Below are 21,663 nucleotides of genomic sequence, written 5' to 3' on the forward strand. Positions count from 1 at the left end.
GAGAATCAGTGGGGTTTAACAGCGCTTAACAGGGTTACCTATACTACCTCCCCAAAACTAGGTCTTAGGTTTAATGCTAATAATCGAGCCCAGCGGCCCAGGCCAGCCTAGATGTGTGTGTGGGGGGGGGGCGACTCTGCACGTGCCCACAGAGAGGGCTCTGAGTGCCACCTCTGGCACCCGTGCCATAGGTTCGCCATCACTGGCCTACTAAAAGGATAAGATCTACAGTCCGGATGCGCACTGAGGCAATCAGATGACCACTTTGCTGTGCCTCATTCCAACATGGACTGTGGTCCATCCAGTGTGCTGAAAAGGATGAGACAAGAGCTTGTGCCTTTAAAGGGCACATTGCAATTTATAATATTTCACCAAAAAGAGAGGCAGAGATCAGTTTTCACTCCAGGAAGGCTTTTGATGCTAGGGTTGTCAATTCTGGGTTGGGAATTTCCTGGGGATTTGGGGATGGAACCTGGATAGGGTGGTGTTTGAGTAAGGGCTGGACCTTCGCAAAGTATAACACCATGCAGTCCACTTTTCAAAGCAGGTATTTCCCCAGGTGAACTGATCTCTGTAATTCCAGGAATCTCTGGATCCCACCAGGAGGTTTCAACCCTACCTGTTGCTGCCTTACACAGAGTCCATCTATTAGTCTACCAAGGGCAGGCTTATCAATTCTGACTAGCAGCAGCTTTCCAGGAAAGACCAGAGCTCTTTCACATCACATACTACCTGATCTTCTCTTTTCTTTTTTTTTAACTGGAGAGCCCAGTTTGAACTGGAAAAAACCCTGAACCCTCTACATGTAAAGAAGGTGCATACAGTCCACCTTTCAAAGCAGGTATTTTGAAATACACAGATTTTTCACCATGTCAGCTAGAGTGAACCCTTGAGTCAATTTTCTGAATCTTATCTTCTCTCTTTCTACCACCTCCCCCCTCCCAGTCAGCTTCACTGATATTAGTTAAAGGCTTTTTGAAGTGAATATCTCCAAATAATCATTTTTGGACTATTATTTCATCTGTTGTACACAAATTTGACATTCATAATTTTGTATTCATACATGTCTTACTGGACAGATGTTACTTTTAAATGATGCAATCAATTTTTCTTAACATAAATGTAGTGCTATGATGCTAAAATAGAATTTGAGAAGGATGGTTACATGGACATGCTGTTTGTTTAAAGACACTATAATTCTAAACAGCCTTTGCTAGTCCCACTTGGTTGTTTGCCCTGTCAAAAATGCTGTAGTATTCTCTTATGAACACATCTCCAAGGATCCAGAGGTCCCCAGATGTGTTTTGGAAACCACTTGTGCAATCTCCTTGCATGACCTAGAATTGGGAAGAAAAGGGTAGCAATTAGATATAGAAAATTCTCCATGTTATATTATTATTAAATGGAGTACTCAAAACTGAACATTTTCAGTATGCTAAAAATATGACAAAGAGCAGAGCAGTTCCATGGTTCTGCTAGCATCACGGAGCCAGTCCCACAGACCTCCTACACACAATGCATAAAACAGGCTTTGATTAAATCCCTGAAAACAAAGCTTTTGATTAAATCCCCCCAGTGTCTCCCTTCTCAGAGCTTCCAGTGATCCAGTGGACAAAAAGCCAATAAGTGGGACCAGTAGGTTTGGGTTTCCAGGTCCTCCCTGACAGCCAGCTTAGGGTAAGCAGATAGGGTTGCCTGTTCTAGGTTGGGGAATGCCTGGGGATTTAGGGCTGGAGCCTGGAGAGGACACAGACCTCATCTGGGCACAATGCCAGAAAGCCCACCCTCCACAGCATACATTTTCTCCAGGGGAATTCATCTCGGTAGCCTGGAGATGAGATGTAATTCTGGGAGATCTCCAAGTTCCACCTGGAGGCTGGCATCCCTGTTGTAGGTGACAAAGATCTGAGCTTGCCCAATGCACTTTGCGTCTGGGAATTGTTCAAAGAATCCTGCACTAGACACATTTGTATTGGTATCTGTGTGAGGGGACCAGTCTTATTGCAAGAGAAAGAGATCAGGGTCACATGGAAAAGGAAGAATGCTCACTACAAGAGCAAGAGCACAACAGGCAACACTGTGAGTTAGCTGATAAAAACAGCAAGAGAGAGCAATACAATGGGAGATGGATGCCTAGACCCTAAGCATGGAAGGTAGAAATATGACCTTCACAAAGAAAGGAGGAGGGAAACAATCTAGATACAGAGATAAATAGTAGTGCATACTTTTAAGATGCACAAAACAAATGCACAAGGCTGACCCTTTGTCTCAGTACAGAAGGGATAATGGGAAACACTGGTGAAAGGGAACTTTGCACACAAGCACCTTGTGCACAAACAGTTAAGGCTAACAACCCATGCAGGACAGGCAGATGAATCATTCATGTGCTCAGTTCCCTTGCAGGTACTCTGCTTCAGGCAGTGGCGTAACTAGGCAAACTGGAGCCCTGGGCAAAACCTGAGTTTGATGCCCCCCCAGGCGCGTGCCCAATGCAACGCGCACCCCCCCTTGTAGCTACGCCACGTATCTAGGCAAACTGGAGTTTAGCGCCCCCCCATGGGCAGCCACCCTCCCCCACTGTGACCAAGCAATGATTTGTTACACCAGGTTGTTTCAAAGTCACCATCACATTATAGAACATCCCCCAACTCACAAATCTGAACACAGCAATGGGCATGCCACACAGCAGAAATAATTTTTGAAAACATTTTGAAAATGCTTTCAAAATGTTTTATTACTGCTGTGAAAACATTTTATGGTGTTGTATCCAGTCCCCCCGATTGGGGGAAACAGCATCACTTTCATTGTTTCAAAGGAGAATCTGGGCTCCTTAGTTTAAACAAGTGATGCTGGAATCCACCCCCAAACAGCATCATTTTCAATGGTGTTTAAACTAGGGAGCTCAGATTCTCTTTAAATCCACCTTAAAGGGAGACCTGGGGTTCCTGATGAAACAACATTGAAAGTGATGCCATTTTGGGGCCGATTCTCCCCTCATCTCGAAACAGCATCACTTTCAATGTTTAAACTCAGGACCTCACTCTCCCTTTAAATCCATTTCAAAGGCAGGGGGATTTTAAAAGGAAAATCTGGGGAAATTTGGGAGGTGCCTGCTGTCATGGTGTAATTGTTAAGCATAGCAGCACCAAACTTTCAGGGTATCTTTAGGAGACTCTCCTATCGATATTCTCATCTAGCTTTGGTGAAGTTTGGTTCAGGGGGTCCAAAGTTATGGACCCTCAAAGGTGTAGCCCCCATCTTCTGTTAGCTCCCATTGGAAACAATGGATGATGGGGCACCCTCTTTGGGAGTCCATAGCTTTGGACCCCCTGGACCAAACTTCACAAAACCTGGGTGGTATCAGTAAAAGATTCTCCCGATGATACCTCCCAGGTTTGGTGAAGTTTGGTTCAGGGGGTCCAAAGTTATCGACCCTCAAAGGTGTAGCCTTATCTCCTATTATCTCCCATTGGAAACAATGCGGGATAGGGGCACCCCTTTTGGGAGCCCATAACTTTGGACTCCCAGAACCAAACCTCACCAAACCTGGGTGATAGCATCAGGAGAGTCTCCCAAAACATCCCTGAAATTTTGGTGCTGCTAGCCTAAAAACTGTGCCCTCTGCAGGCCAAAAATGGAAAAACACTGAAAATACAAAAAATCCCACAAACGAACCTGCAGTTTTTGCGCCCCCCACAGGGCTGCGCCCAGGGCAACTGCCCACTTTGCCCTATGGGAGGAACGCCTCTGGCTTCAGGACCTCAGATATAAACTCCCTGTGGAAATTCATCTTGCTGTCCTGCAATGGAGGCTACCAAGACAAGGCAGCTCCTTGAACCTGCATCCCTATGATGGACAAAAGTGTTTCATTCCGTACCTGATTGGTATAGGCTGATGGAGTCAGTGGATACTGGATTCCATTGATCACGAAAACAACATCAGGCATATTGGAGAGGTTATTGCAGTTGATGTCATACTTGCAAGACATAAAGAAGAGAGTTCTTCTGTTATTCTGATAATAAAAACTAGCAAACCTCAAATTAGAGGAAGGTTGTAGGCATTCATTGTTAATGCACTGAAATTAAACAGGAATGTTCAGGAAATGTTCAGACCTGCCATCTTAAGTAACTTCAATGCTTTGGAATTTAATCCAAAAAACCATCCAATATAGTGTTGCACTTTGAATAGCATATTGTGGCCTATAGACAAGTATGTAAAATTTACAGGTCAGTGAATCCATAGCTTCTCACCTTGTCATCATACACAAAACTATACTCTGACCAGATAATATGTACAGCATAAACTTTGGTCTGAGAAAACATTCCCCATTCTGGATTTAGTTCTGTTGGCACACTAAATTAATAAGAACATAGAAGAAGCTGCCTTATATCAAATTGGATCATTCATCCCAGCATACTTAACTCTCATAGCAGGTCTCCAAGGGCCCAGGCAGAAAACAGTTTTTCCAATATCTTCTATCTATAATCCTTTAAATAGAAGTGCCAGAAATTGAACTTGGGCTCAGGGGCACAACAAGAGTGAGGCAAGGGAGGGCTCTTGCTCCGGACATCAGTTTCATGGGGGCATCTTGTCTGCCACCCCTCCACTACTGCTCCCACAGCTTCCTAAAAAAAGGCTGTGGTTGCTTTAAAAATAAGCTTAATTAATTCCAGGTGAGTGGCAGCCAGGAGGAGACTGAGGGAAGGAACAAGGCTAGGGAAAGAGCATCCTCTCTGGCCTGTCCCCACCCCCAATCTCCTCCCACCCTCAGCACCACTTGCCTGAAAGTAAATTAAGCTTAATTTTAAAGCAACCGCAGACTTTTGCTGCTGCAGCAGTGTGTTGGTGTTGGTGGGGAATATTAGTTACCTTTCCCCCCTGCTGCCCCCTGCCACCACCCCAGCTCCCTCTTCCCCCCGCTTTTCTATGGATGGAGTTACACTACTGAGTAGTAGTGTATGAGTACACGAACTTGTGATACAGGTGGACAGTAAATTAAATATGAGTAGTCAGTGTGATGCAACAACAAAAAGCGCTAATGTGATTTTGGCATGTATCAATAGAGGCATAACACCCACAAAGGGGGGAGGGTACAGTTTGAGTGCTTGCCCCAGGTGCCATTTTCTGCATGCAAAACATGCACTGTGCTATTGAGCCAGAAACTCTCCCATGTGGTGCCAGCCCAGTTAAGCCTTCCCTCTAATGGTCATTGCTCCCCATCATCTAACTCTGATATATCCAGTGGAAGGTAGAACTCCACTCTTCTAAACCATGATTCCTTGTGATCCTGCATGTACACATATGCATCATGAAAAAACACAATGCTTGTCACTAATGTACTGGCTTAGTTTTCTTAGATAGAAACTAAGATAAGTCCCAACTTTTCTAGGTGCACCTGAAACTTGAGCCCTGCCTAAGGATTGATGTGGGGGGGGGGGGGGTGTCGAGGATCAACTTTCGTGTCCCTCCATCAACAGTGGAAATTCAGAGACAAAGAATAAAATATTTTAGCATGATCTTACCTGGCCATAGTTCGCTGGAGTAGCACCAATAGCATTTTGTATCTTGGATATGGAAGCTGGTGGGCCAGCCAAGAGAGAGGTACCTGTGTCAACTATCGCTTGACAACCACCACTGCAGGCAATCTCCTCGCCATTCACTAAAATACTGAGACATTGTAAATTGTGAGATGCTGATAATTTTATGTACTGGAAACAATATGGCTGCAGCCAAATGGGATGTGATAGTTGGGTGCTTAGCTAGCCATCATACTCCCATTGCAGGTAATGCTTTAAGATGTAACATCAAGCTTTGGGAATCATGAGGTAGATCCAACTATCGTTCAAGCAGCCTTCCTACAGCCTAAGGAGTCTTCCTCCCACAGATGAGCCAGGGGTAGCCCCATCCAGAGGGCTTTTTGGGAAAATGGGAACAAAAAATATATCCCCAGTCAGCCCAAAGTCCTCCATGGTTCTGAATGGCTATGGTGCCCATAGCTTGAAAATCTGGGTGGGCCCCAGGAATTCCCTGGCCCACCTCCCTTGTGCTGGCATCTGATTGGATGCCAATGCAGGGTGGACTGCCAGCCACCCTTCTGAATTGGGCACGGGGCCCAGAGGTCCACGGGGCCCATCTGCCTTCCAGATTGCCCACCCTGCCAGCACATTTGCCAAAGACCCATTTTCCACACACACCCCCTCCACAACTTTGGATGGGGCTGTTGATTGGAAGCAAGTGTCCTTAAAATGGATGGAGACTTCAAACTTGAGCCAAAAAGAAAGATGGGATATAAATATTTAAATAAACAAACTTATTGGTGAGATTGGATGGGGTAAGATGCAATTACACAACTGTCATTGTAATGCAAATATTTGCCATTGCAATTATATGGTTCATAAAGTGAGGTGGACTCCTGATCTGTGCTTGCAATAGCAGAAAATAAATATATATATATAAATGCTGTAGTTTTTCTTTCATGTTGATAACTTTCTCTAACCGCTGCCACCTACAAATTGCTGACATATTGTTTATATGAATAACGATACTGACTTTTTTCTTCCTCTCTACCTTCTTCCTTTCCTTTCCTTTCCCCCCCAACTTTTTAAGAGATCTTTTTGTATCTTTGCACCTTGTTGATCCATAGTTAGCTGCCTTGAATGTAAGGAAATAACCAAGGATAGAATTTTTTAAAAGACATAAATACATAGAATGTAAACGTTACACAGACATTTGGTTTATAGTATTTTCAAATTATACTAAAATATGGGACTCCATAATAATACCAATACTAGTGTTGCTAAATTGCTTACCTGTCCATAGCAATCTGCCAATAACCTTGTTCTGTGACAGGATTCCAGTTAATGGAACCAGTAAAATATGATTCATCAATTCCACCAAAAATGACTACACTTCCAGTTGTTTCTCTGAAATATGCATAAATGATAGGTTGTTTACAAGCCATTCATTCAATATTCATCCAGCTGCAAATCAAAAAGTATCATATTTCTATGTCTTGGTTCAAATTTTCCCATTACAAAAGAGACAGAGGGAAGTCAGTTATGTATCCTATCAGCAGCTGTGATGGTTCATAAAGACTTTCAGCTCTCTTATAGCTATGGATATGAAGAGATAAAATCCTGATTAAATATAAGAAGACAATAATTCCTTGCTGTACCCCCCCTTCCTCTCAACTCAGCATTGCAGTTAAACTTTAAAATTCAGAGGCTAAAGCTGACTGTAATGGTTCCTAACAACTTACTTTTAAAAAGACTTGGACAGCATAGGCAACAGCAGAGGGAAGCAGATTTCATTGTTATGTTTGAGTTGTGCTATTTTTCAGTATAGTCAAGCTTTGAGAAAACTCAGCTAGTTTAATAAAAACCTAGGCTCCACTGCCGTGGCCCCCCTCAGCCAACACTCTGAAAATATTTTCAAAAATGCTAAACCACTTTTTGGGATTAACCTCTATCGCAAAAGCAAATCATGCCACCATTCTTATTCTACATAATGACATCATTTGCCTTGCTCTCTATATATCCCAAGACAGCCAGCATTGCATAGTGATTAAGAGCGACAGACTCTGACCTGATTGTAAGCCACTTTGAGACTCCTGAAAGGTAGAGAAAAGTGGGACATAAAAACTAACTCTTCTTCTTTTCCCCTCATTATTCATATCACTTGAAAGGGATCCTAAGTGGTAAAATGATAGAGGTTTCTATATCCTCAAAATGACTAGGCTACAACAACCTCTGAAGATACAGCCTCTGGTCATTCTTGTTTCATAAAACCACTGAAAGCATCCAAAGAGTGAGAGGGAAGATAGCCATAATGACTCCTCTGCCTTAAAAGTAATTATTTGAAATGGTTCTTACAATGCATCCCTCTTCTCCAGTTACAATGCTAAGGGGACAAGGATTTATGATTGCAGCATTGCACTTGTACTAGTGTGAGCCTCAACACATTCATCAATATCTTACTTAGACGACAGATTGGGCCGCCTGTCTTATGGAATGCTGCAGGTAAAGTGGTAGCCAGCGTATGAAACAATCTCAGGTACATTATCAATCAATAAATGCTTTGTCCATTCCCTAGTAATGATATAAATCTTCTCATGATAGAAAGCTATGGTTTACCGGCTGAGATAAACTGAAAATAAATCTTGTGGCACTAAGCCTTCACTCATCATGTTATCAAACACAGGAGTTGCTCCACCAATAGCAATGGAGGGGTAGGCTAATCCCAGGATCCCATCAAATTTAGAGTAGACAAAGATGAAGCCAGGCTCATTGGTGCTGAGAGCGAACATCTGGTGAGCATCAGTAAGACTGGACACCTAAGAGAGAGAAAATATTCCTTCACTGATGAGGTACAGAACAGGATTTCGCTAAAGAATGACAAGGCTGCAGTCTTGATTCCATTTGTCTGGGAGAAAACCTCATTCAATTCAGTGGGATGTAGATCAGTGGGGTGCTATTGTAGTCTTAGAATATGTAGGAAGATTCATGGTACAATTCCGTTTGGAGTTACTCCAATCTAAGGCCATTCAAATCAACGGGCGTAGTCTGGATTAACTCTGCAAAGGAACATTCCAGGGATAACCTATTGTGAAAATGGCATTTAGAGAGTAAATTATTAATGTTTTTATGAAATGCTTTGCTTGTCTGGTTTTGCAGTACTGATTTCTATCCCACCACAACCATACCTATTACCAGCATAAACTCCTCTGTATTTTAATCTTTACATTACAGTTATATGACCATTAACCAAGTGGTACCTTACCAGAGTGTGCATGTAACTAGTTGGTCACCCTGTCATTTTACCAGAGGGTATATATAGATGTGTGGTACATACACACTTAGCATGTGCAGTAAAATCACACTGATCTCCAGTCAATATCCTATTATTATGTGAAACCCTGCCTTAATGAAAACCATGGCAAAATAATTACCATGTTGGAACCATGACGTTTCATAGGAAATTTGTTTCCCTGGGAGTGGGTAAAGGGATGCATAAAAGCTGATCAATGAAAGCCTTCCCGAGCTGATAAGAAACTGGATATATTTTCCCATCCTTCTGATGAATATGAATCCATGAAAATGGAACTATGTACCCATCAGTATAAAATCCAGTTGCCATAACTTTTTCTGTGTATGACAGAGTAAGTTATAATTGGCACAGGGTGTTTTCCAGATAACAGTAGAACCTGCTATGTGCTGAGCAGGCCACCCAAATGCTGGCCTCATCCACAGAATTCCACACGGACTGGCTTTATCTGTGCCATCTCAGCCACAGTTTTTCTGCCGTTTGCACAAAAGATCATTTGATTGGATCCTAAATGTTCACTATCCTACAGAGTTAAGATAACTTCACTTCCGGTCAGTATTATATAGGATTGAGTCACAAGTGTATAACACAGGGAAGAGGACACTGTATTTTAAATCTCTCTCTCTCCCCCGCCCCCCTTTGAACCTTCATCTGATGGTTATAGCTTCAAATATGTTAAAGCATTATATATTCAGTTCATTGAAATATATTTGATTTTATCTATGTATTAATTCTACTTTGTTCATATTTATTTATTTACTTGCTTGTGTATTTATATCTAATACTTCAGAGATAAAACCCAACCTTAAACCCATTTTGACCTAAGTACCTTCAATTTAAATGATTTTGTTACTCTAGGTGTATAACGTTAGGTTCACAGCATTACTGTTGCTATTTTAAAAATGCATTCCTAAAGATACATGGTGTTCACTATTTTGAAATCATAGTCCCTGCATTCAGAGAGGCTGACAATTGCTGGTCATGGTGACCTACAGCAAAGATGGCCATTGATTACTTCCTCTGGTTTACTTTCCAAGACATTACTCTACTATTGTTTACCATCACTGTGTCGTATCCTAAGATTCCCTCCATGCTTCCTGTACCATATTCAATGGATATAGTCTGCTGTGTGCTCTGGAAGGTGGAAGATTGGGACATACTGAACCTTTGATGGTTTCCTAAAAGTTAGAAAAACAGCATTTTTTTAAAAAAAAGTTTTTAGTAAATGGTAGGTATGAACAGAAGCTCTATATAATGAGTAGTTGGCATGAGGTTATGCTAATTACTTTGATCGACTGTGAAATTAAAGGTAGCTGTGTTGGTCTAAAACCAAACACAAAAACCATGTAATATATTTTGTTAAAACCAACCAAAATAGCACACACCAGGATGGAAACTTCAGAGTTCTCTCAAACTGTTTAGCAGGCTGGAAAAAAATTATTGAGAACAAAAAAACCAGGACACTGTTTTGAGTTTTTTTGGTTAGTCTTAATCAATAGCATTACCTGGCTTTTGGCCTAGAATGTTGATACACTTGGTTACTTACGACATGCTGGACTGCTGCAGTCACTGGAGGGTACCCAAAGATTGGAAGATCCAGTGTCAAAAACAACAGTGAATTTCTGTGGAGGAGTTCCAATGTAGATTGTTCCATAGTATTCAGTCTAGAGATTCATAAAATACATATATGTTGTCAGATTTTATTTCCTATTATACCTTTCTGAACATTTTAACATAATAAAAATGTGTATCATAATTACAATAAATCTGAATGCCACCTAATCAAAATCAGAAAAAAAGACAGAAAGACACACACCGCTTAAGAGATTGTGTGAAAAGGAAAAGAAATTTCCTGAATGCATGCCAATGTAATAAATGGCAGTATGTATATATATTGCATGTGCTAGAAATGTAACATGCAGGCTATTATTTACTGTTGCTTCAGTGCAATACTATTCAGAGTTATACCTTTCTAAGCTGACTAAAGTCTGTTGAAGCTAATGGACTTAGAAGGGTATAACAGTTTAGGATTGCACTGTAAGTTTCTAAAATCTAGGTATTGTTTGGTCATGATAAATGAACCATACAAAGACATCAAACCATGAGCCCAAAGGAAATGCAACAAATTTTACATTAGTGCAACAAACACAGTAAAGGCTAAAGCAAAATACTACACAAAATACACTATTACACAAACAGGTTAGAACCGCAAAACTACATGGCAAGGTACACTATATCCAGAAAAGTCTGTCCTTAAAGTCATAGCATCCTGATTATGCAAAAACAGTGGTACCAGAACCACAAATAGCAAGGCAAGGTATGCTATATGCTGCTTGTGCAGTCTTCAGTGTAATAGCATCCAACTTGAAAGGAGGGAATCGGAGAATACTTCAGCCAGCTGTAATATTTTGCAGGATGCTGAGCCCATTTCGTCAGCTCTTCCCAGTCTTTACAGTTACCTACAAAATTTCTGAAGCTGAGTTTTAAGCAATAACATGCATAATACATATAATGGATCTTTCATCTGTCATTGTTCAGTCTATATCCATAATAATACATCCATAATAATACATAATACATCTTGTTAATATATCTTAGTACTGTGATATTTTAGTTTGTTTGTTTATTTGTTTATAATTTTGTATCCTGCCCTCCCTGGCCATGGTTGGGGTCAGGGCAGCACACAACATTTTAAAACAATTTACTAATACTTAAAATTAATAACCTACCCATCATTAAATCACCTAAATCATCAAACCCCTAAATTCAAGATAGTGAACATGGTAAATACCAGCTTTCACTATGGAAAGGCATGTTCAAACGTAATGTTCACCACACGAAATAATCATTTTCAGACAACTTTACTATGTCAAAAACTACAATGAGTGGAACCAGAGCAAACTAATCTTCCATCTTGTCACAGATTCTGGATGAAGAGGCAACAATGAAAAGGCAAACTTCATACTGGGGATTATTAGTCCTGTCGGAGCGACGGCGGTCGCCCTCTCCGAAGCGGAGTTCGTCTCCCTCGCTTAACTTCTAGTGGGAGTCCCCGGACTTGCTTCCTACAATGCTAAGACTATTGGCCGGCTGGCCTGTGCCCTTGGCGAAGTCCATCAACTCCACCTCCACCGCTCTGGATGCCCTGGCCTCCGAGCAGCAGGAACTTCGTCAAGCGACCCTAGACAATCGTGCCGCTATTGATTACTTGTTGTTGTTACATCACCAAGGTTGTGAGAATGTACATAATATGTGTACTGTTTAATCTTTCTGATAATTCCCAGTTGATTCACATGAAGAGCGCGTGAGCTGCAAGAAGTTGTATCTAATCTGAAGTATGATGTTTTGCCCCATTGGTGGTCAGCCCTCTGGAGCTGGCTGCCGGGAGGATGGTTGAGTGCTATTGTACAGCTCTGCATTGGTTTAATTGTGTGCCTTGTTATCGGATCTTGTTTCGTTCAATGCGTGTCTAATATTGCCTGTAACGTGTGTAAGAAGCCTCCCCCCGAATTTCCCTTACCCCGCAACCAAGTTCTAATGTTACACAAGCAGCTTGGTCAGCTTGACCAAGCGGAGACAAGCGTCCCTTTAAATCGCTTAACATTTCGGTCCCACTTTTTCTAAAATGTAAAAAGGAGGAGATGTAGTAGTGCACTGCCGACCCAGCAGCGCCCGTGCCGGTCGCATCGCCTCCTCATCCCCATGAGTCACGGGTCATGAACTGTTCGACTCAATCACCGGGTACGCCCAGGGACAATGGTCTTGCCCCCAGGTGAGGATTAGGCTCAGACGCGTACGCTCCTCTCCGCACGTAGCCAGATGAGATCATGCATCACATGATGATCTCCCGACCTCCCGCCTCCCCGTTCTCCCGGAACTCCCCCCCTCGTCCTCCTGCTCCCGATGGGTAACAATAAAAGGTGCCAGGAACCGGCAGACGGGAGACTCGCTAGGAACACGGACCTCCGGTCTCCCGCTTCTGGCGATCTCCACCAGATGTTATCTCCGCGTCTCGTCTCGTTCTTACGCTGACCGCGTGGGTCGACTACAATTAGGAATGGAACTGAAAATAAAATGGCCAATATTATCATGCCTCAGGCTCATTCCGCACATGCAGAATAATGCACTTTCAAACTGCTTTCAGTGCTCTTTGAAACTGTGCGGAATGGCAAAATCCACTTGGAAACAGTTGTGAAAGTGGTTTGAAAACACATTATTTTGTGTGTGCGGAAGGGGTCTCAGTATAGTTGTACTATGATGAGGCCTGGTCCCCATATCTCCGAAAGGATATGGGAGAGCTGGAGGAAATACAGAAGAGGGCAAGTTGATTGGATCACCTTTCCTATGAGAAAAGACTAAAGAGTCTGGGGGCCTTTCCCCACTTACCTTAAGCCCCGCGCTACTCAAGGAGAGTAGCGCGGGGTCCCTCGACACTCCCCACTGAGAGGGGCCGCGACAGCGCAGCCGCCCCGAAGCTGCTGCTGTCGTGCCCCTCAGCGCCAGCATCCCAGGCGCTCTTCTTAACGGCGCCTTTTGATGGCCCCGCGCAGAGCGCGGGGTCATGGGGACGGCCAGGCGCGCGCCTGGGATGGTGCGCACTGGGAGCAGCGCGCGGCATGGAGGGGAACGACGAGAGTGGGGAAAGGCCCTGGGACTTCTAAATTTAGAAAAAATGTGAGAATAGGGAACATGGGAGAAGTTTATTAAATTATGCATGGGGTAGAGAAAGTGGATAGAGACAAATACCACTTATGCTTTCACTACTTAGCCCACAGCTTTTGCTTCATTGTGGATTTTACCACTTCTTTTGTTTACACAGGTATTCTCCCCTGCAAAATGTCCCTAGCTGAGCTATCCATGTTTCCTTCCCACTACTTCATTGTTCTTTCTGTGCAACCTCCATTTGGGGAGGCTACCTGCCATGCTGCCTTTCCCCACCCCCTCCCTCTTTGGTCTAGCATTGGTAGAGCCAGCATGGCATAGTGGTTAAGAGTGGTGGACTATAATCTGGAAAGCTGGGTTTGATTCCCCACTGTTCCACATGAGTGGCAGACTCTCATCTGGTAAACCAGGTTTGTTTCCCCACTCCTGCACAAGGCTGCTGGGTTACCTTGGACTAGTTTTCTCTATCCCACAAGGTGTCTGTTGTAGAGGGAGGGAAAGTGATTGTAAACCACTTTGAGTCTCCTTAAAGGTAGAGAAAGTGGATGTCAAAACCAACTCATCTTCTACTTTGCATGTAAATTTCATATCAATTTCAGGGTCTATTGTGGGAGTGATAGAGCTTAGGTGTTTAAACAAAGAAAGAAAGAAAGAAAGAAAGAAAGAAAGAAAGAAAGAAAGAAAGAAAGAAAGAAAGAAAGAAAGAAAGAAAGAAAGAAAGAAAGAAAGAAAGAAAGAAAGAAAGAAAGAAAGAAAGAAAGAAAGAAAGAAAGCTTTTTTGATAGTGGCTAAAAGAGTGGGAGGAACTGCTGTTGTGTGGGCAGGAAAAGGTAGGGAGGAGTGAGAAAACCAGAAGAAAACCAGAAGAAAACCAGAAGCCTAATGTATATGGATCTCCTTCACTTTTCCTGAAAAGGGACAGAAAAAGTCTTACTTCGAGAACTTTCAGAAATTGCAGGGATTCTCTGATCTGAGAGCACAATAAATTCCAAAGAGGGGAAACCATGCATCAATGAGAATCAAATCTGAAGGGAATGTGTGATCAATGCAAATGAGGCCACAAGTGCATAAATGGCCAACCTTTTCTCCCTTTCCCCAAATACTAGACCCAACAAAGTTGCAATACATTCAAGAAAGACAAAACAAAATGCTTCTTGCCTCAACAAGTAAATAAATTGTGGAATTCACTACCAGTGGAATTAGTGATGGCCATGAGCATGGATTACATTAAAAGGGGGATTAGATTGTTTTATGAAGGATGGGTCCATCAATGACTACTAGCCATGGTGACTAAAAGCAACTTCCATATGCAGCAAACCTCTGAAAGCCAGTGCCAAGAGAGTAACTGGTTGACCACTCTGTGAAACAGGATGCTGGATCAGAAGAACTGGTGTTCCTGCATTGCATTGCAGGGGATTGGATTTGAGGGCCCTTGGGGTCTCTTCCAACTCTATGATTCTAAGAACTACTTTTCTGATCCAGCTCTTATCCAGCTGAGTTGCTCTTATATTTTCCAATTCCAAAGCCTTTATTGGCATTATAAATTACAGAGTTAGTAACTTATATTTTAAAACTGTAATAACTGACTTGAAACAACGGAACTATTGTTTTCCCTAGCCGTGTCTTGGAAACAATGGCACCGACATAGGTAGATAACATAGAAAAGCATAGAAAAGATCTAATTCAAGTGCTTTGGCTGAGCTCACTTTTTCCTGAGGAAAATATCCTGGAAGCTTTGGAATACAACAGCCAAAGTTAAACATATTTAAGCCTAAATTATTTAAGTGGGACAATTAAGTATGTGAAAGCAACTAGACTCATTACTTTGGCTAGATCATGCCTGAATTAATTGAACGCAATGCAGCAAAAGCAAGTCATAATTTAAACATCACCAGAATCAAAAGAATATCTTGGCTTTGTCTCATTCTTTTGCATTTTGTGAGAATTAGTATTGACTGTAATTTGCTGGATTGAGTGCATTGTTTTGCTAAAACCTGGATGTCAGCTGCAGGCATATCAGGATGATCTAAAGTGAATATCATGCAATCTTTGCAAAATGTTTTTATATTATGATAAACTAGCAGGCCCGGCCACGCGTTGCTGTGGTAATTGTCCTTCTGATCACAGTCCGCAACCCACACAGATGTCCATGCAGGTCCAATGATCCACAGCATAGCCTTTTGGGGTGATCAAATGGAATCCCTCTTTCCCTTTTCAATGCACATTGTTATATGGTGGTGTCTTGTTTTTTTAGTATAAGGTAACCCTTTCGATTCCACAACGGAACAGTCCAGAGTGCGAATCGCGCTGTCCATGAGGCTGGTTGACACGCACAGTCCTGGCTTGGGTAAGGCAGAACTGGGCAAGCAGGCTATCCCAGTCAGGCAGCAGAGGCAGGGTGGTGAGGCGCTCAAATCGAGGCCAGCTCCTTGGGTTCTTAAAGGGCCATGTGCAAAAGAAGCGGAGCCGGTAGTGTTGGTTCGCCCCCATCCCGCAGATTTTCTTAGAGAAAAAGGCAAACTCCAACTCGCTTTTAGTAAAAGAGAGCTGTGGCGAATATGGGTGAGGAAGTGGGTAAGTGGTGGTTGGATGTGAGGGAGGGCAGAGTGAGGTGTGTGAGGATGAGCTGGATGTGTATGAGAGTATGTGTGTTGTGTGGTAGCAGTGGGTGAGGCACAGAGAGTGAAAGTTACCAGCGTGTGAAGGGGGGAACGCCACCTAACGTCTCACGTGGCAAAGTGTGTATGTGTTTCACTTCCACTCGTATTACCTAACAGTATTACCTAGTTACTGTTTTCACTGCTCATCTCTGCCCATCTGAGCGAACATTCTAAGGGCAAACCAACCCCTTAGGCCACAGACATGCTGCACAAACATTCTAAGGGTGACAGTTAAACACAGCCAGCTTCATGGCCTGGTGCGCCAGGAAAAAGACGTGTTACCTGGCTCAGGTATGGACTTTCAGCGATTTGAAGGTCCGATTACCTGCCCAGAATGGGGAGGGACGTCCTGTGAAAATTTGGGGGCGATCCGTCCAGCAGCTTCTGAGGGAGACCATCAGGGACAAACACACGTTTAGATTTTTATATATATAGATTGGTAACACCAAAGCATCTACTCACATCTAAGGAGTTCAGAAGTGGTTCATTGGCCACTTGGGCAGCACTGGAAAAAGTGTGGTATTTTGTACCAATGTCATAAGGGTGCCTCTGAAGAAAACCTTCCAGCAAATTTTTCTCTCTGAGAACGTCTCTCAACTTCTTCCCTCTCTCCAAAGGAACCCTGGTATTCGGGAAACAAAATTACTAGATATCTTCCCCACAGATATGTGTCAATTGCAAGACTTGCCTTTCTGTCTCACAAACAACAATGTATTTATGGTTTTAACTATTTCTTAACAGCCCTAAACTTCTCTTGAATTAAAGCATTGAGGGAATCTAACTGAATGACTGCCCAAAATCTTTATCAAGAAATGCCATTATAAACAATAGTCCTGCATATAGTTCCTCATATATGTAGTCCATTATATTTAATGGTACTCACACAGCAGTAACAGATGGTAGCACTGGTCCCAAAAGTGGAGTCTTTGGATGATTTGCCTTAATGTCAAAAGGAGAAAGCTATACATTTAGCGTTCTCCTTTTGTTGACTTATGTAAATGGAACTCTTCCCAGTCCTTTTAAAGATGTTTTTCATCTCTGTAACTTTTAAAAGAGTACTACTAAGACTTTACTAGTTGAATTACAGAGAACAGCATGGCAATTCTACCTTTCCTCATCATTGCAGCAGTGCAGTATTGTGCTGGGATAAACTTAAAAAGCTGGAACTCATTTTATTTTGCCCCCTCTGGCATTATCCTGTCACTGAGTCACTGAAGACGAAGAGTCCTATTGCATTACCACAGGCAGCCTGTTTTCATTCTCTGTGCAACTATATAGGTACTGCTAGCGATACATTTTATTGCTCATTAAATTTTGGTCTTTTGAATATATGTGTGTGGAGGGGTGTATCCTTTCAAATGTAGTCTTACAAGTGGAAACCTGTGACAAACTCACAGGTGTGGTGATGGAGGAAAGCTTCCTCCTCCTCTTCCATCGCCCACAATCTCTCTTTGGTGTGGGCTGTGGTGTGTGGGGAAGAAAGGAGAAAGAGGGAGCAGTAATGCCTACCCTTTCCCCCAGTTGCTGCTGCTACTACAGCTTGCCCACCTTCTCTTCGGCCCCTTCCACACATGCAAAATAATGTGTTTTCAAACCACTTTCACAACGGTTTGTAAGTGGGTTTTGCTATTCCACACAGCTTCAAAGAGCACTGAAAGCAGTTTGAAAGTGCATTATTCTGCATGTGCGGAATGAGTTCTTCATGAGGAAAGGAGAAAGGAACAGCCGCATGTCCTCCTCCTGAATACCACTACTTGTCCACTTTCTCTCCCTGTGGAGAGTGATAACTAAAGAGGGAAGGAAAGAAGGATGCATCTGCTTCTTCCTTCTGACCACTTCCAACTTGTTTACCCACCTGGCTTCCTTCCTGGCTTGTGGCTGCTCCCACCACCATCTACTTTCTTCTCTTTCAGACTAGCCCCACTTGCCAGCCCTCTCTCCTCACCTGCCAGACTTCTTCTCTGTCCTCACCTCATTGCCACCAGCAGCCACCTTCACTCCCACTCACCATGGTTGAAAATCTTCCTGATAGTCTCCAACTGCTCATTCAACACTTCTCCATTTTTGGAGTTCTTGCAAGCCCTTGTCAATTTTTAAAAGAAAACTGTGATTTTTCTTGCAAACCTTGGTGTTTCCCTGTGCTTGTAGGAAAATGACCCTGTCTGTACATGGCACTGTTGTGTGGGTTTTTCAATCTGCCTTCCATGATATTTGAAGCAATCAATTAGCTGTCAGTGAAGCAAATATTAACAACAAATTGATGACTTACTTAGTGATACACTCGGTGACAGCAACAATTGTGAAGAGAACTGCCAGGCACTTCATCCTGCTTATTCAAGAGACCAATTCAGTTTCTCCGGTGCTTCTTGTGTGCAGTTCTTATTTTATAGCCTGAGAAGGGCTTGCCTTTATCTTTAAAATAAATTACCATATTTTAGCATAGAAAATCCAGCCCAGTTTTGGAACCTGGGAAGCCAGCCAAGTGACCAAACACTTTACTAAGTGTATCCTACTCCTTTCCATTGGTATTCTATTGTAAAAGGTTATTTAATTTACCTCCTTCCTCTACACTGACTGAGCTTAACACACACAAGTAATTTACATTGAATGATGATCACTAATCCAAAATCTCTAGTGACACTTTGAAGGATTCTATTTTGGGATTATTCATTGAACTGATCATAGTATTTGGAACTGAGAGCCAGTGTAGCGTAGTTGTTAGAATATTAGACTGAAATCTAGAAAATGCAGATTCGAATCCTCACTCCCCAAGCCATAGAAGCATGCTGGTGCCCTTGGACAGGTCACCCAGTCTCAGCCTAACCTGATCCCACAGGCTTGTGGTAATAAAATGCAGGAGAGTAGAACAATGTAAGCAGCTTTGGGATCCCATCAGAAAGAAAGACAGAGTATAGATGAAGTAAAATAAAATAGAATCATAAATGTTTGGTTTGTGAGTTACCTGTGGCCATTTATACACCTTGCTGGCACTTTAGGTTGCCTGTTCCTCTGTATCTGTAATTGATGGAGAGGTACACATTGGTCCCAGATGTTAAGAAAGTTGAGGGATAAAGGAGAGGAAGGAAAACTGCTTCACTGTGCATATTTTTTACTGTATTTTGCTCAGATGACTTGTCCTAGCATGTAACTCTTAAAACATTTTCCAGTGTGAAACAATAACATTTTGCCTAGCAGATAATACAGTGAAATTACCTAGCTGTTATCTATCTGCCATTTAGGAACCAGGTCAAAACATTGCTTTTTACCCAGGCTTTTAAGAGAGAGATTCCATCTTTTTAAAGCTATTTTAATGGTCCAGTTACAGTTTAAGGATTATTTTGAATACCTAGTCTACTAGGGTTTTATGGCTGGCTTTTATGCTGTTAGTTTTTAGGATTTTATCGTATTGATTTTACCTTGTGAGCTGTCTTGAGCAGGTCTCAGGAGAAGCAGCATATCATTTTTCTAAATAAATAAGTTTAAAACCTAGGTCCTGACATGAGATGGGACACCTGAAATAAATTTTCAACGCTGAATGTCATAGGAATGGGCTGTGGCTCAGTGTTAAAGAACATGCTCAGCATATAAACATTGAGTCCCTGGCATCTACAGTGAAGGATGTCCAGTAACAGAGTTTGGGGGAGAAAAACTGGAGAGCAGCTGCCAATAAGAGTCCTGAGCTAGGTGGATCAATGTTTCCTTATAATGCGGCTTCTGTCAGGACCAGGTCCCAATCCCCGTACTTCCAGTAAGTTTCAGTTTTGTTTTCCCCAACAACTCCCATTCCCGCCACCGCCCACTGTACACCCTACATATACTGGAGCTGAGGGCAAGAACCCCCAGTTTCAGCACCCTGTAGCTAGGGCGATACAATTCAATAAAGTTCGTTCCTTTTATTAAAGTTGACTTTGTTTGAGTGTGTTCAGCCTTACAGCTTCATATGTTCATATGGACTACTGGAATAACGTGCATGGTCATATTATGTAGTTTAAATAAGATTACATTAGTTATATACTGGATAAAATTTTGTTGCCCAAGGCAAATTACAGTTATGGATGCTCTACACCTCCTGTTTTATCATATGCTGTTACATTCTTTAAAAAGCTCTCCTGAAGGGTCTTGTCACTGGGACAGGTAGAGCTTTTAAACCTCTCCAAGTCTGCGATCCTAAGCATGCATACATGGGAGTTAACCACACCGAACATAAGAGGACCTGCTTCTGATTAGATACTCCTAGAATTATGCTGCAAGTAACTTCGGGAGCCCTGAGATGGGCTGAGAAGTACAAAGTCAGGGGACCACAATTGTGCCATTTCCCCCCAGATTATTTTAACTTTCCAGTTTGTTGCTGACCAATATACTATTTGCTTTCTCAATACTTGTTGGTCTTTTTGCATCTTTTAAACCTGTGTCTATGCTTTATGGCAGCAGGAGCAAAAGGCTGTCAACTATCTGCCCTAAAGTGTGGGGGTTCCCGTTGAGCCAATGAGCTACTTTGTTCTCCCTGCACCCCTCTTCCAAAAGCCCAGGTAACAGATCTCTGTCTGCTGCACTGTGATAGCTTGGCAGGCATCCCTAGGTTTTGAGCACCCCATGCAGTCATCTGCTTTACCAGCCCTGTTGCTGGATTAAAGTACACATCCATAAAACAATCCTCCATTTGCAGCTGTAATGATCTTTGTATGGTATTATTTCATCCAAAAAATTTCTTACAGACTGATTAAGCACGTTTCCTTAAAAACAATTTCCACTACATGCAATCAGATCTATTCCTATTTATCATATTTGATATTAAAGTGTACATCAGATTGCAGCCTTCACCATTCATAAACAAATAGTTGGTCAAATAAAAAGACTGAAATAAAAGAAAAAGGGAGAAATGTTGGCTAATGTTCTACATGCCTTTGATGAATGACCACCATTGTATGGCCAAAGTAAATGTACAGTTTTTATCTGAAAATCCTCAAGCCTAATCTTTTGAGCACAATAGGTGAGGAAATTTTAGACTCTGTTCAAATATTTAAAATTGATATAGGTAATGACATTTAATAGCTGATAAATTTCCTAAATTGGAATGACCCTATGCTGCTCTAACCCCTTTAAACACCTATGATAACATAATTATTATGAATACATTTTATCCTGCTCTTTCTTCAAAAAATTCATAGCAGGACATATTGTCAGAGGCGTAGCAAGAGGGGAAAGCACCTGGTGCACCGGTGCATCCTCTGCCCCCACCCTGGAATGCTCTGTCACGCCACATCCCACCCCCACCACGTCCCACCCCATCATGCCCCCGCCATGCCCTCGCCACACCCCCACAGGGGCATGTGTCCAGTGCATCGTGTGCCCCTGTCCCCTTAGAGCTATGCCTCTGCATATAATTGCCATTTTTGTCCATACAACAACCCTGAAAGGTGGGTAAGGCCAAGAGAGAGAGAGAAATAATGATCACTCAAGGTCATCTTGTGTAAAAGTCCACAAAGACTAGACATTAATTAGAAAGGTTTTATCACCA

General features: G+C 42.4%; 1 protein-coding gene across 1 annotated transcript; it reads right to left on the minus strand.

The window, feature by feature from the left end:
* Positions 1-1,199: 1,199 nt before the first annotated feature.
* Positions 1,200-18,470, minus strand: LOC125433484 (embryonic pepsinogen-like). Its single transcript, XM_048498012.1, has 9 exons — positions 18,415-18,470; positions 16,608-16,767; positions 10,370-10,487; positions 9,883-10,001; positions 8,133-8,332; positions 6,810-6,923; positions 5,523-5,667; positions 3,878-3,976; positions 1,200-1,337 (listed from the first exon to the last, which is right to left on the minus strand). Exons 1-9 carry the CDS (start codon positions 18,468-18,470, stop codon positions 1,200-1,202), a joined length of 1,149 nt encoding a protein of 382 aa, XP_048353969.1.
* Positions 18,471-21,663: the final 3,193 nt, after the last annotated feature.

This window comes from Sphaerodactylus townsendi, linkage group LG05 (assembly GCF_021028975.2).
Source record: "Sphaerodactylus townsendi isolate TG3544 linkage group LG05, MPM_Stown_v2.3, whole genome shotgun sequence".
NCBI lineage: Eukaryota > Metazoa > Chordata > Lepidosauria > Squamata > Sphaerodactylidae > Sphaerodactylus > Sphaerodactylus townsendi.

Coding starts and splice junctions, on each gene's coding strand:
- LOC125433484 (XM_048498012.1), bottom strand. CDS start 18,470: ATGAAGTGCCTGGCAGTTCTCTTCACAATTGTTGCTGTCACCGAGTGT. Junction 10,488..16,607: donor CACTTCTGAACTCCTTAGAT/GTGAGTAGATGC, acceptor ATGAATCTCTAG/ACTGAATACTATGGAACAAT. Junction 8,333..9,882: donor TAGGATACGACACAGTGATG/GTAAACAATAGT, acceptor TCTCTCTCTTAG/GTGTCCAGTCTTACTGATGC.